The 16,703-nt window shown below is 40.4% G+C and overlaps 1 protein-coding gene across 3 annotated transcripts in view; it reads right to left on the reverse strand.

Moving 5' to 3' along the window:
* Positions 1–16,703, reverse strand: part of EPSTI1 (epithelial stromal interaction 1) — a 102,777-nt gene that overhangs the window by 33,162 nt on the left and 52,912 nt on the right. For all 3 annotated transcript variants that reach the window (XM_023513627.1, XM_023513626.1, XM_023513628.1), the window contains exon 7: positions 8,457–8,550. In XM_023513627.1, coding sequence (XP_023369395.1) covers positions 8,457–8,550 — 94 coding nt within the window. The remainder of the gene's footprint in view (positions 1–8,456; positions 8,551–16,703) is intronic.

Genomic DNA, 16,703 nt, shown 5'->3' on the forward strand with positions numbered 1-16,703 from the left:
TGGCTGAAGATGTCCCTTAGGATATATAAAAAGAAGGGTACTGTAAGCACAATCATCCAGCACATTTTAAAAGATGATCTAAATGTTTGTTTAATTAAGCTTTAAAAATATCCCCTCAGAGATAACCAATATAGTTTATTCCTTCTAGTGGAAAGTTAAAGATATTTTCAAAAATGTTCCAACTAGCTGATCAGTCAATATTAAAAACAAGCACTATCTTTGGAAACTCATGTCTATGGCTCATTTATGGTAGCCTATTAAATGTGTCAACTGGTGATTGATACTATATAATTTCAAAGACGCATTACTTTCTAAGTCTTTGCATCCCTAATCTGTATGAAGCTTATTTGTATTCTGAGGAGGAAAACAAAGTCAGTAGCACAGAAGCTACAGGAGGGCCAGCACATGTGACAGAACAGTCTCTCTGACCCACCATGTCAGGGCTTCTGGCGTAGTGACCATTGATTCTGGAATTTTTGATAGTTCAAGTTTTCTGTTTGTCATATATTTTTCTTTTCCTCAGATTGATTTTCTGGCCCAGCCACTGTAAGGCAGAGAGTCCAGCCTGCTAAGCTAATACTTAGGAAATTTCACCAAGCTCATAAAACTACTAGTGGCATCATGGCAGCAGGCGACATATTTCAGGCCTGGTTCTCTGGACTCATAATCCATAAAGCTTATGTAAGCTGTTTCTCCCTTTCCCTTTAATATAATTTTTCTCAAGCACTTAATTCATTCCTCCATTTCTGTAACAATAAAAACACATATACCATCCAGCAGTAAGAGCTACTTTCCAGAAAAAGAGAGAAGCTTTCAGAATTATATCATCTATGGCAGTATTAGAATAGTAGAGCTCCGAGTATTCAGAAAGCCCTTATATATCCAAACTCTGCAACATTAGACAGGGAGACATACATCCTCTGACTTTCTTTTCTCTACAGCCTAACCACAGAGGGGCCCTCGTAAGACAATGAAGAGAGGAGTGATTCTCTGATGACCTCTTCTTTTTATATTAAAGAAGTCTCCATCACAAATATTCTATAGAAGACCCAGGGAGGAAGGAAAGAAAGGAAGGCAATAGCTTCCGTTTAAGAGATTCAAAGTCGTTGTAAAATATACAGTTAAAGCAAATATTATGACTCGAGCCAAGTACCTAAATTCTATTTAAATACTTTCCTTTGAAACCTACCACCTTGTTGTTCTTTTATAAGAATACAGATCTAGTTTTTGACTCAGGAGGAAAAATGGTTATTAGACTTACAAGATTCTGAGAAGACCACAGAACCTGGGAAGTCACCTGGCAACTTATCTCTGAGAAATCCAAAGTCATTTGCAATGCTATGCTTGCTTCCCCAGCTGTGATCCCCAGGAAGGAAAGGAAGTTACTGTTCAAAAATAATAGTAAGGGGACGTATTTTTGATCACTATTTTTCTTAGTTCTGCATGCCAGAAGTTTCTAAGACACCACATTCACACACTTCAATATTAAATATTTATTTAGTATATATCAGTGCTGAATTTTTGTCATTCAATGGAAATACACTTTTATTCACCTTCCCCCAAAGCTGTGCTTATAATGTATTCATTCGATAAACATTTAAGCCTTGTATGTGCAAGGACTGTGTCAAAACATGATCCAAGACCTCACACCTTTCTAAACTAATGGGGAAGTCAGACAAGACAAGATTATTAACACTTAAAGCACAGTGTGATAGGTGTTCTGATAGAGGAGGTCAAAAATGAGGACACTTAATCAAACTGGATCCAGGACACCTTCCCATAGTGGATGAGGCTAAGTTGTGTTTCAAAGAGCAGCAATCAGATTAAGAGGGCACCATATGAATAGTTAAAGAGTAGCCCTGTATGAGTTTGCGAGGTCTGCCTTAACAAAGCACCACATGAACTGGTGGCTGAAAGAGCAGAAATTTACTGTCTCATGGTTCTGGAGGCTGGAAGTCTAAAATCAAGGTGTCTTCAGGGCTTGTTCCCTCAGAGGACCAGAAAGGCTGATAGATGGTCGTCTTCGCTGAGTCTCTTCACATCATCTTCCCTGTATGGACACCTCTATGTGTTGTCACCCCATTTTATAAGGCTGTCTTTCCTGCTGGATATGAGCCCACTCTACAGACCTCACTGTAATTTATTACTTCCATAAAGACCCTCTCTCCAAACAAGATCACATTCTGAGGTTCTAGGGGTTAGGGCTTCTACATATAAATTGGCGGGGGGGTGGGAAGATGAGAGAGATACCCAATTCTACCTATGACAAGCATTAACTTCTTTCTACGTGGTAAAGATGCTTCTTCTCCCTTCTCTGAAAAATTACCCTAAGCAGAAGACAAAACGAAATGAACACAAACTGTATCTTTAAAAGCCAAGAGACATCTGTCTTCACAGAGGAAAATCTGGGGCAACAAAGTGGATAAAGACATGGGGGGTGACATCGAGAAGGAAAGAGCAACCTTGAAGACGAGCCAGCGAGGGGTGAGAGGACACCCCCAGGTAAACGACTTCCTCCACCCAGCAACAGGAGGGCCACAAAATGGAGACACCAGCTATTTGGAAGACGGATGGGTGGTGGGGAGGTGGGAGGAAAGGAATAAGGAGCAGGCCTCAATAGAAGCCGTTCAGCCCCAGATGCCCACGCCTGCCCTGCAAATACACATGCTCATTCACCAGCACCAACAGGAAATGAAAAGTGCATTCTCTGGGTAAACCAAACCAGGCACACCAAGCCCAGCAGGCCGCAGTGGTCAAACGCCATGTCACAGACTAACTCTATAAAATCCTGCACCTGAACCAGTGAGCCTCTCAGCACCTTCCCTTGAAGTTTTCTTCTGCTCCCCGCCCTGCTTCCTCTGAAAGGTATGAGGTGATATATCTTTTAAGAACAACAGAGGAAAAGAGAAAAAGGTATGCTTGAAAATTAAAAGAAAAAAAACTCCCTTGCCTCCCACAAGAAACCCCAAATCAGTAAGATATTCCAGGAGATAAAGTCAAGAAACTATTCCAAAAAGTAGAAAAGAGGCAATCAAAGATAAATTAGAAGAGAAAAAAAAATTAAAAGAAACAAGTTAAAAGAGAAATGGAGGCGGCCTCGGAGTTGAATAATAAAAAATTCCATAAAGAGAAAAGTGAAGAGGAAATAAATCAAAGAAATAACACAATAAAATCATCTAGAACTAGAGATGAATTTGCAGAGTGAAAATGAATAAAAAAGATCCTCACTCCAAGTTACACCATTGCAGAACACCAGAAAAAGAAGATATTAAAATATTTCTAGAGAAAGGAGGAGAAAACCCTCATCTGAGGCCTGAAATTCACATGCACTTAGGTTTCTCAGGAACCAATGTTTAATGAACGATGGCATCAAAAATTTGACAGAAAACTATTTCCAATTTGAGATCATCAACCATACACATCCAACCAAAATATGAGGGCTACATAAAGGCAGTTTCAGACGTGGAAGGGCCCAAACACGATTACATCTCATGCATCTGCTCTCAGAAAGCTACTAGGAACATGTTCCACCCAAACAAAGAACTAAAGCCAGAAAATGGAAAGAATGAGACCTAGAAATCAGGGAACCCAACATCAGGGAGTAATAAAAGCAATTCCCAAGACGACTTTAAAACAGTGATTCTCAACCTTGACTACACATTAGAACCACCTGGGGAGTTTTAAACCACCACCACCACCACCACCACCACCCCGAAGCCCAGGCCACAATCCAGCAGGATCTCTGGGTATACAGACCAAGCATCAGTGATTTTTAAAGCTCCCCAGGTAAATCCAATATGCAGAGGATATTGAAAGCCATTGTGTGCTAGGAGGTCCCAGAAAAACAGCCGCTTAGCAGGCCTGAAGAACAACCAGTACAGGTTGAAGCAGGAGGTGAGAGAAATGGGGTAGGAAAGGGGAATAGATTTAACAAGTTGTCTGACAGGCACAGAATGGAAAACGGTGTGGAAATTTGCATCAAGACGCATTTTGTAGAACAGTCCCAAAAGCTGAAGGAAGACAATCAAATGTTCAACGAAAACTAAGAAAATGCAGAAATATGTCCTCATGTGTAAGAAAATATGTAGTCCTCATAAGGAAAGTCTGAATGACGAGGAAAATGAGGGGGAAGAAAGGAGTTAATAAGGCCTAAAATTGACTGATCAAGAGTTATCAATAGATGTCAATAGAAATTCAGAGCTAATGACTTGGAACAACTAGAATTGTGGGGGTACTAAAGAGCAGTCCTCCCCAAAGATGCCCATCCTAATCCCCAGCAGTGGTGTATGTTACTTTATGTGGCAAAAGGAACCGTGCAGAAACTAGGGATCCTGAGATAGGAAGAGTAGCCTGGCTTATCCAGGTGGGCCTTTGTGATCACTAGGGTCTTTTATTAGAGGAAGGCGAGAAGACCAGAGAGGGCAGAAGATGTTGTGAGGCAGGAGCGGGGATTGGAGTGAGGGAGCCATGCACCAAGGAGCCGAGGAAATGCCAGCAGCCAAGAGAAGCTAGAGAGGTAAGAAGCAGATGTCCCCGGAGCCTCCAGAAGGAGCCAGCCCTCCTGACACCCCGATTGTAGCATCTTACATTCATTTTTTGTGTCTAACCTCCAGAAATATTGAGACAACAAATTCATGTTGTATTAAGACACAAAATTAGTGGTAATGTGTTACAGCACCAATGGAAAATACAACTTTAAAGTATGGGGTAGACGTGGGATTTAAGGGGCACACATACAATTGTTATGGGGCCTTTTTTTGACCTGAAGTCAAATTTGTTATTTGGACTTTTTAAGGAATGAGCATGTGACACCTGTGTGAAAATTAAAATAACCAAACTGCACCAAGGGCTCACAGCACTAAGATAGGATATTGCTAGAGCTCTAGACCTTTGCCCCTCGGACATGAACATGTACACAAAATCTCCGATGGATTGTGTGAAATGCAGGCTCTGATTCAGGAGGGCTGAGGTTGGTCTGCATCCCTATAAGCTCCCAGGTGTCCATGGACTACACTTGCAGGAGCAAAGATTCAGACTCGAGGCCAGGTCTCTAGACCCTAGAGGAGTAGAGAGGAAGATCTAGAGAGAGAGATAGTCTGGAGGTTGGGGTGAAGGGAGAGAATCTGGGGGGGAGAGAATCTGGGAGAGAGAGAATCAAGGGAGAGACAGAAAAACAGAATCTAGGGGAAGAGAGAAGCAGAGAACAGAAAGGGCTTTGTGCTTAGCTAAGGCATTTGACTTCATCCTTGAAGACAGGGAACCACTGAAGGATTTGAGGCAGTGAAACACCAGAAGGAACCAGACCTCTTTACATGCCAATTTTAGCATCTTATTAAAAAAGTGTCCTTGGTGCAATTTGCTCAGGCTGGTCTCAAACGTCGGTGCAGTTTGGTTATTTTAATTTGCACACATGTATCACATACTCACTTTTTAAAATGTTCAAATAACAAATTTGACTTGAGGTCAGGAAAAGAAGTCAAATAACAATTGTACGTGTGCCCCTTGAATCCCACTTCCACCCCATACTTTAAAGTCTGTGTATTTTCCATTGCTGCGGTAACAAATCACAACTGATTTTGTATCTTAATACAATACAAATTTAATTATTTGAAGTAAATGTTCTTTGTAGAAGAAGTACAGGCAGCAAATCACAGACTAGAAAGCATTTAGTATCCAGGTTATCCAGTATTCAGAAATATCCAGGCCCACCACCGTGGCTCACGCCTGTAATCCTAGCTGTCTAGGGGACCAAGGCAGGTGGATTGCCTGAGCTCAGAAGTTCAAGATCAGCCTGAGCAAAAGCAAGACGCAGTCTCAAAAAATAGCCAGGCATTGTGGCAGGTGCCTGTGGTCCCAGCTACTCGGGAGGCTGAGGCAAGAGGATCACTTGAGCCTAGGAGTTTGAGGTTGTTGTGAGCTATGATGCTACAGCACTCTACCACCCAGGGCAACAGAGTGAGACCCTATCTTTAAAAGAAAAAAAAGGAAATATCCGATAATGGTTGAAGAAGGTACTTCTGCTTACACTCTCTCTCTCACACACACACAGACACGTGTACAGAAAACAGTATCAATCCCTGTGTAAGTGTGAACCCTGTCTGAAGTCCTAACCTAAAGAAAAAAAAGTTCTTGTAACACTTAAAGGAATTTTCTGCAGTTTTTCACTGACATAATTTATTAAATTTCCATCTGCCAATGGCAGATCCACATTCAAATACGAAAAGCGTAAGAAGAAAATATTCTCAGGAAAATTCCATTAGGTAGGAAAATGAAAATTGAAAACCAAACAAATTTCAATTCGTCCAACTCATCACAACCCAGGCAGATGGGAACCACACAGTGTTCACAGTCTGTGCACTGACCAGGGCTAAAGTAAACTGCAGGGTCCTCTTTTAACAGAGAAGAAAATGTTCTTCCCAGAAGTGCAATGTACATATTTGATTTCTCTATAGCATTAGAAATGGTTCTGCAAAGCATTCTCAGAATTCTATGCATATGGATTAGAAAGAACGAGAAGAGTATTACAATATGGGTAAAAAGTCAGTTAAATATATTGAACAAGGACAACTTATTAACAGTTTGGTGTCAAAATGAGAACAGCTATTGCACGCAGTTCATAAGGAACCAGCTGAGGTCCAATCCTGTTCCATATTTTCCATTGATAGCTCTGAGGATCATGTAACTAATGTACTAATCAATTCACAGAAAATGCAGCTCTGGGAGACACGGCTAATGCTTTGGAGGATAATATTAAAATTCAGGGTGATCTTGTTAAGTTGCAGAAACGAGTCAAAAATCAATAGAGGCAGCATAGTACTGCCAGGTGTTTCAAATCACAGGATTCAAGGAGAACCTCAGACAGAAAACAAGACCATCCCCGTAGGCCAAATCAGACTGGGAAAGCTCTCCAACCCCTGTCCTCCCTTCCCCTGTGACTTCCCTCACAGGCGTGAGGCTATCCAGACAGATGTCTAGGGCTATCACCTACATGTGACTTCACTCCACTACCTACAGCTTCTCAACTCCTTCCCCCAGAGCCCTGCAAAGAAGAGAGACAGGTGACAGATTTCACTTAATATAACTTATGGAGCCCACATTGACAAATTTAGACTTTGGAGCTCCAAATTAGAAGTAGGAAGAAAAAAAAAAAAGGAACACCTAAAGATTTGCAGAGTATAATGACCTTTTCCCAAGGAGTGTCATCGGGTCATTTTGACAAGTTAATGTATGATCCCTAATGAGAACAGGATCGGGGAAGATGAAGATCAAGTCTCCCAACAACTTATTCATATGCCTAAATCCTGGAAAAGCTAAGATTTTTAAAATCTTAAACCCATCTTTTCTTTTAACTACAACTCCTTCCCAGGGTCATCCTTCATATCACCTACTATCTTGGCCTCCATTAGCCAGTCAATAACTAAGCCCCACAGCTTTCACCTTCTAAGCAGTTTTCTGACCTGCCCTTTCATCTTTGCTCCCTCCCCTGCTGTCTTAGTTGAAGTCTTCATCCATCTTCACTCAGCCTAATACACAGCGTCTCTGCCTTTCTATTCCTTGAGACCTATCTTTCACAAGGTTACCAGTGGGATCCTGTGAAAGCATAAATCTAACCTTGAACTTTCCCTATTTGAAAATGTTCAAGACTGTCAGTATTCAAAGAATGAGTTCCAAGTTCTCCCATGTGCTATACAAATTTCTGCGGTTGTCTATGGGGAGCACCATCAGCTTCCCATGGGGGGCATAACTGGATTTCCCAAAATCTGAGTGGTACTACTGGCATTTGGGGCTCATAAGCCAGGAATGTTAAACCTCCCGGGCACCCATGGCAACCTGCACAGTGGACTGTCACTGCCTGACTTGCCAGGGGCACCACTGTTGAGAAAGAGTCCTCATGGCTCCTTCCTTCTCCAGCCTCCTAGTTCACTTTGCCACACTGCAGCTATGTAACCCTTCTTCTCCAACACAAGCCACGCTTCCTGCCTTTAAACCTTAATGTTTGCTTCTGTGTCTTGATTAATTCTGATACCTGGAATGACTGTCTTTACTGTCTAATCTTTTAAGCTTTAGCTCTTGGTGTCACCTTGGTCAGGAAACATCTACACACACACACAGTCTGACTTAGCTGTGTCTTCAGGTTTTGAAGGCAAGAGTAATAGGCTTGACACTCCCCACTTTGTCCTTCTGGGCAGAAACTGTACTCACTCCATAGGTTTACGATAGACCTGGGAACTTAGATGACTGGTTGAGACCAAGGGCTTTTCTGAGGCTGACATTTGTGACCAGGTACCCATAACATAGGCAACAAACTCAGCATTATTTTATAGCTTGGGCAACAGTTGAGGTTAAAGTTTTAGATCATGTCATCTGCCATGGGTTCCAGCATTTTAAGCCATACAGGGCACTCTATGCCCTTATTCTTCAGTCACTAAAAACCCCTTGCAGGACATTCCACTTACCCATGTTGAGGATCGTGGGCCAGGAAGAGCAGTGGGACAGGCACTGTTGTTTGGCAACTCTGAGTTCAGTCTGCTCAAGAACTCAGTGGTTTTGCTACCAGGAACACAAAAATAGGCGTTAGTGCCTTCATAAAAACAGCAATGCCATTGTTTATTGTGCCTTTGGATACTAGCCTAGACTCTGAGTGATGACTAGAAGCATCCTAGAGAGAACTAAAGGTGAGGCTGAGAACAAGGTGTTGCAGAAAATCAAGACAAAACGCTATTGCAAGACTGCATTCTTGAACATTAGTTTTGAAAAATATAAAACTAGGTGTGTGAAATGTGAACCCATCATTTCATTTTTTTACACTTTGTATTATCAACATGAAGATAAATGTTCTCTCGGATTCCACAGTATGGGGCCCTAATTTCCTATCTGAAGATTTCAAGCTTGACATTCAGGCTTCAGGATGGAAGTGTGGAGCATTAATGCCCTACAACACCTCATTTCACACCGGCTTACATTAAGCCCTTCACCCTCTGGGGGTCTTCCTCCTAGTCAGCTCATCTCCCTCAGAGCCTTCACTCCTTTTAGGATACACAAACCCTCAAATCCAGAAACTCTTTCTCATTTATGGATCATGGGCCCCTCTGGTCTAAAAGCAGAAATGAACTTTTCCCCAGCAGACAGATACACACACCCCTACCCACCCCTTTTCATTTTATTTAAGGGAGGTGATAAACATTTTTCCATGGAGATTAAGAAGTATTGCTGACTCTGAGCTGCATTTCTGACATTTTTGAAAAATAGGAATCTGAATATCTAGAGCACTGACATTTCTTTACAGTTCTGAAAGGCTGGCCCAGAAATATCCTCAGTTTAAACAAGAGGGACTCTGTTTCCCCCTTAAAAATCCAAACTACTACCCCAATTTCTCCTCTGACCTATTGTGAAGCATAGAATACTGGAATTGTTTCCAAGGCCTTACCTCAAGGACAGCCCTATCCTGCCTACCATTCCTTAATTTCTATTCATTTGTCATTTTCTCATATAATTTGTAGGATTTTTACCTCATTATTCCACAATTTCAGCCAACACCTCATTGAGGACCAATTTATATTGCCCCAGACTTGTGCAGCCTGCTGCCATCTGCCTCCTTCCCTATAATATTTTAAGCCTACTGCTAAGTTCTGACTTATCAGGTACCTAAAACATGGCAAAGGAAACGAGGGTCTGGTAAAAACAAATGGCATTCACTGAGAGAAAAGAAAATTAAAGGAATGAGAAATTAAACAGAAGCCAACATCACCTCAAATAATTACTTAGGTAGAACATGGCATTTGAACAGGGTCAGAAGTTTGATGGGGGAAGGAAGTAAAAGTGAAGCATGGTACAAAACCCCGAGAAATCTAAGTCTTCAGCAGTTGAGACAAATAGCCTTTCTATTTGTCTTGGATCGTTTATCTTGCCCAGAATAGACAAGGAGACTAATGAAATTGCAGGGTCTAGAAGCTGCCCCACTGTCTGATGATGTGAAGTCATCAGTCAAAAGTATAAAAAGAAGAGAGAGTTGCCAGAAGTTTGGAGGAGATCACTAAATATCCTTAGCTGAGTGCAGACTGTGGGAGAAAGCAGTGAAAAAGAAACCATGGTAAGCAAGGAAGGAACGTCAGACCAAGTTGATGGCAGCCCCTCAACGTGTGCTGGCTGCTGCTCCTTAGCTGCCCATGCCAAGTGCAGACTGGCTGAACACCAGCCTCCAGCCATGGCCCTTGGGTGAATTGTCACTGCCCTACTCTTGTCTCAAGATTAAAGCAGAGTGATGGGGTCACAAGACTGCCAGAGGAATATAAGTAATAGCCTGCAGAGAATGTAGATTACTCCCAAGTCATCAACTACACAACAAAGGAAGTCCCAAGGTATAATTCTAACTGGTATTTTTCTATTGTTAGTATTAGTGCCTGGTATACAAAACAATGTCCATATGTTGTCTGGATGGAATTGGGATCCCCATAAGCAATGGTGGTTATATATGATAAAAATAAGGTGGAGAGCATCTCAGAGGGCTAAACAAAGGAAAACATCCTTGGGAGAAGTCAAACTAGACTTGAGACCTTGGACTCTAGCACTATAAGTCTCCTTTTCCTTTGAGTTTCTTGGTGCTTACTACCACTGTGATGACGCTGCTGCCTATTTTAGGAGATGGTTCTCTTCCACTTTATCACTCTGACCCAAGCATAAAGGATTCCTTCCTTTGTTCTCCACAGAGCTGGTTATACTGCTTTTGAAGATAAAGTTTATTCATGTCCAACTTTAAGGATCCTTCCTACTTTTTCTTAGGGTGATTTTCCGATGGCTTATCCTAAAAGGGCTCTTCAGGATCATCTCTCTTCAACATAACCGAGTTGTAGCACAGATGCTAAATGCTCGTCACAATTTGTGTTCTCTTCTTCTGGTCACAAGCCTGACTACACTTCCAGCCTCCCTTGCACCTAGATTGGATATATAATTGAGCCCTGACCTATGGAATGTGAGAGGAAGTCATGAACACCAATTCCAGGACCAACTGATTATAAACTTGCCATGCACGTGCATCCACACATTTTCCTTCTTCTGTCTGGCAGTAATGGGGACAACCCCCAAGGGGACACCCTAGAAGTTGCATGCTGAAGGTGGTAGAGCCACTGTCAATTTTGGTCCCTAAAAATCTGAGTGGAGGAAGCCATCTTTCAAAACTGTTCTTCTATGCCTTAAGTGAGGAAAAAAAGAAAATAAAGCAAAACATTTTGAGGCCTGTTTATTACAGCAATTAGACTACTGTAATAATAAGAGTTATTTCTCACTTTTGGTGATCTATTCCAAAAGTATGTAAGAGGAGACCAAGAAGAGTTGAAGAAAAAAGTTAAAAAATTAAAAAAAGAATTCTCAAGCATTTAGTTTGACTTCTTAGCCATTTAGGGTGAGAAGAGAAAGGCAGGAAAGGGGCAAAGCCTGTTCATCCTTGAGATGCTTTCTTGTCAGGTCTAGGAGCTACCTAGGCCTCGTGTATAAAAATTAGTACTACCATGTTTCCCCGAAAAAAAGACACTGTCTTACATTTATTTTTTTCTCAAGAAGACACACTAGGGCTTATTTTCAGGGGATTTTTTTTTTCTTTTTTTGCATTTTTTGGCTGGGGCTGGTTTTGATGAACCCACCACCTCTAGCATATAGGACCGGCGGCCTACTCCTTTGAGCCATAGGCACCACCCAGGATGTCTTGTTTTTATTAAGTATAATACAACAATCTACATTTATTCAAATACAGTTAAGTCATCTTCTTCTGGAACCTGACAGTCATCTTCTTCAGGAACCGACCTTGTTGGTGGGGCTGGCGCTACTGATGCATGAACTCCTTTCCCCTAGCCATTCACACGTGTGCAATAGGATGCCTGCGACCGTGGTTACCACACGCAAACCCGCACAAGTGCTAATGGCTCAGAGAAAGGAGCTATGGCAGATAAAAGGTATTCCAGTCTTCCTTACCACTCCACACTGAAATGCATGCCGTGGCTATGCAGATAAACTGCACAGCCTTACCCATCACTAGGTCTTATTATCAGGGTAGGGCTTATATTTAACAAATGCATAGAAATCCTGCCAGGGCTTATTTTTGGGGTAGGTCTTATTTTCGGGGAAACACAGTAATTCATCCTAATATCATTATCCTGTCTAGAATGAGGATATATGGGAGGTGGAGAGGAGAAACTTCATTTCAAGAAAATTAGGAAAGACTGGGGATGTGACTTATTCTATTAAGATATGGTGAAATATTTAAAATCTGTTCATGGACATTCAGCATTAACAAAATTTGACTTTTGTGAAAGAATAAAAAACATAGAAAAGGCCACAGAGAGTGAAATGTGTCTGTTGTCTTATTAAAACAGCATAGAATTACAAAAGAAAATTCCTATAAAGGTTTTTGTTTGTTTCAATAGTTAGAAAACTAGGACCATCAAGATTCAGGAAAAAAAATCAGTAAAAAGAAAAAAAAATAACATTGACATATAGGAGCTTATGAATTAGGAGCCTGCCACTTATCACACGACAGAGCTGCAAGGCGCTAAGAAACTTTCTCTACCTGGTTACCCACATCTGCCGACTTTGAACCTGACAAGACACATAACATCATTCTACTAAAAATGTTAAACTTGAGAATTTTTAACTTAAACAGTCATGATTAGGAAGGTACCCTGGCTGGGAAATAACAGTTACAAACCTCTCCCGATACTTTTGGTCTTGCTGCGAATGGACAGGGCAGTTTTTCCTTCTTTGGCCTCCTTTTAGCTAACACACAAACTCAAATGACTGCAGGATCCCAGGAGGTAATGTAAGGGAATGAGGATAACAGAGCTAAGTCAGAAATGACAACTGCCCCTCGTGTCAGTGATGGAGAGACAAGAAAAAATAGTGGGGATTTTAATAATCTAAAGAATGATTTTCAAGATTGTCATTGACCCTGAAACTCAGGCCAGCATTTCCAGCTGTCCTAGGTTTTACATTTTACAGATATAATCAAAATCTGTTTTAACACGAAACAATTTGGCAATTAAATATAAATTTTTGAGACATTGTAAACCAACACTGTGCTAATCAAAAAATGTATATCTGCAGATCAGATGGGGCCTAAAGTCCAACTGATTGTCATCAGTTGACTTTGTTTCTGCCTGCTCAGGCTTGTACTGCTGACTGCATTTATCTTATTTTTTTAAATTAAACATAAGCGACATAAAATTAACAAGCAAGGTTGGATTCAAGTGTTGAAGGGATTGGGAAATAGCTATTATGTTAGTTTACATACATCAGCCAACAGTAAGAGAAGAGAAAATCTATCATGAATATTTCAAAGAGAGATAAATAGAACCTTCTCTGAAGAAGACAAATGGCTAATAAACATATGAAAAAATGCTCATTGTCCCTAATCAGAGAAATGCTAATCAAAACCACCCTGAGATATCACCTAACCCCAGTGAGAATGTCCCACATCACAAAGTCTCAAAGCTGCAGATGCTGGCGTGGATGTGGAGAAAAGAAAATATTTTACACTGCTAGATGGACTGCAAACTAATATAACCTTTTTGGAAGGAAATATGGAGAATCCTCAAAGAACTCAAATTAGACCTCCCATTTGATCCTGCAATCCCATTACTGGGCATCTATCCAGAAGAAAAAAAAAATCCTTTTATCATAAGGACATTTGCAAGACTGTTTATCACAGCTCAATTTACAATTGCCAAAATGTGGAAACAGCCTAAATACCCACCAACTCAGGAATGGGTTAGAAAGTTGTGTATATGTATACCATGGAATACTATTCAGCCATTAAAAAAGATGGAGACTTTGTATCTTTTGTGTTAACCTAGGTGGAGGCGGAATGCATTCTTTTTAATAAAGCATCACAAGAATAGAGAAGCAAGAAATAAATGTATTCAATTCTAACAGGAAGGCAGTAGATGAACTAATACAAGGTGGGAGGAATGAGAGAGCGGGGATGCAGTGGGACACAATTATAAGAGGGCCTATAACAAACGTAATCAGTATATCCTAATTCTTTGTACCGTCAATGAATCCCAAACAATAAAAAAAATTAAATAAATAAAAAAGAGGGCCAGACACGGTGGTTCACACCTATAATCCTACCACTCTGGGAGGCCAAGGCAGGTAGATTACCTGAGCTCACAGGTTCAAGACCAGCCTAAGCCAAAGCAAGACCTTATCTCTAAAAAAAAATAGCTGAGTGTTGTAGCAGGCACCTGTAGACCCAGCTACTTGGGAGCCTGAGGCAAGAGAATCTCAAGTTCAAGAGTTGGAGGTTGCTGTGCACCATGATGCTATGGCACTCCACCAAGGGTGACAAAGTGAAACTGTCTCAAAAAATAAAAAGAACATTTTTTACTTCATTTTTATTACATCATAACTATATACATTTATGGGGTACAATGTGATGATTTGATATACAATGTGGAATGCTTAAATCAAACTAATTAACATAACCATCAGCTCACTTATTTTGTAGAATGACATTTATAATACACTTAGTTGTTTTGAAATGTACCCTTGCATTGTGTACATTAGGTGAGATCCCATCAAATATGCTCCCTCCACTCGCCCTCCCTCCCCTCTCCCCTCTTTCTTAAAAACATTCTTAATTGAAAACATTTCATATTTAAACCAAATACTAAAGTATATAATTTCATTCACAGTTTATAACTCTATATTTGAAAAGAAATGGTGAAATACTACACATAAGATGAAAAGACAACCAACAGAGCATATTTATAAACAAAGAAAAAATAATAAAAGGATTAGTGTGTAAAATATATAAAGAATAGAAAAGTTTGAGTTTGTGCAGGCTTGTGGGAGAAAAGGCTGTTCCTACTTTGAAGGCAGCACTGGCCATCTAGACTCAGGCTGCCTTTACTTTGAATCTGGTTGAGGTTTCATGCTAGAAGGTGACTCAAGATGTCTTCATATTTTTACCAGTCCAGGCAGAAAGGATTTAAGTACTGAAATGATTAGGACTAAAATGGCTCACAGGAAATCACTGTGTCAGAAACAAAACAGACATAAGGAATATGAACAAAATAGACACTGGTTTGAAAGATGTTAACATTCCAATCTTGAAAGATAGAATTCTTGTTAAATTAGGTGAGACATCAAGAGCTTGTTCTAGAAAAAGCCAGTATCAATCTGCCAAGGTCAACAGCTTGGTTCTAGATGACCCCCCCCAAAAAAATCTCCAAAAATACAAAGAAGCAACTACAAAAATTGAAGGAACAGAGAAAGCTGAACATGAAGAATATTTAAAGTGAGTCTTTATAGACTTGATATGCCTTGTTTTCTTTCATCAAGCCAGAATGTTATGAAAGCTGAGCCAAAAACAGCTATTTTATCTCCTGTATGGATTATAAGGTCAAAGGCCCAAAAACAGATGGAGCAGACTAAGCTTGATAATGGGAATGATGTTCAAGTAATATGAGCTGGTCAAAGACAAACTCCTGAAAATAAAGTGTTAGACAATTAAAAATAGAAATAAACTGTAGAGCCTGTAGCACCTACATCGGTGAGGGTGACTTGATCAGCTAATCAAGCCGCAAAACAGATTGGAACAGGCTCATCCACTGCAACAAGAAAACCAGTCTCAAAAACCACTAATAAGGAACCAGAAAGAAAGGCACCACATAAAGGAAGACTCACCAAAAACAGAGAAACAAAACCTGAAAAGGACATTTCTTATAAAGTTGATAGTGAAGAAAATACTTTGGGTTCACAAACTATTAAAAGAATGGAAAAGATCCAGATGGAGTCTCACCAAAAAGACAAATACTGCAAAAATGAAAGGGAAGAATCCTTTTGCACCTAAAGATTTTATGTTTCACCCACAGGATGGTCTGTAGACCTATGAAGTAACACCTACGACTCTCAGAAGTGCCAATGCTTTCCTGACACTCAGTTACACCTGGACCCCTGAGAAAACAGAAGACTCAAAAAGCAACAAATTCCAGCACTGAAGTGTAAAGTGTATGCCATGAAGACAGTACGTCAAGATTCAAATAAATTACAACGTCCTTTGGGTTCCCCAACAGTCTGGAATGAAGATCTTGTCTTAAATCATAACAAAGCTACTATTAAAAAGTCAAAATGCCTTCCTGTAACAAGGGCCCTCACTTCAAATAAATGAAGGATAGATACCTCAAGTGCGACAGGCTGTGCCATATTTCAGAAATGCTCCAGTTTCATTCAGAAACTAAGAAATTAATTTCATATTGCCTTGAATGGGCCAAGAAGCTTGAATTGGACATTCCAGATGATGCTAAAGATCTTATATGCACAGCAGTTAGTCAAACTTTCTTTATGAAGGAAAGGTTTGAACAAATTCCTTTGTGAAGGACTACAAATGATTATGAATAGAAATGAAGTGAAAAGGAAACTACTCATACAGATCTGGATGGATTTGGAGACATTAGAAGATGTAAACCAAAAATTCAACAAGCTGACCAAGCTTAAGGAAGCTGAGTGGCAAAACAATAGATAAACAGGCAAAAAAGTCTTCCAAAAAACAACTGTCTCAGGTATAGTGAGCGAACCAAAACAAGATGGTCGTGGAAAAACTGCAGCTAGAAATCTCCTCACTGCCATAAAAACTGGAATGAGAAAATTAAGTAGGAAGAACATGCTGAGGCAGCAGCCTCTGCAATACCAAAGGAAGTTCAAAAAAAAAAAAA

Source organism: Otolemur garnettii, unplaced genomic scaffold (assembly GCF_000181295.1).
Source record: "Otolemur garnettii isolate 467f Iridium unplaced genomic scaffold, OtoGar3 scaffold00043, whole genome shotgun sequence".
In the NCBI taxonomy this organism is placed as follows: domain Eukaryota; kingdom Metazoa; phylum Chordata; class Mammalia; order Primates; family Galagidae; genus Otolemur; species Otolemur garnettii.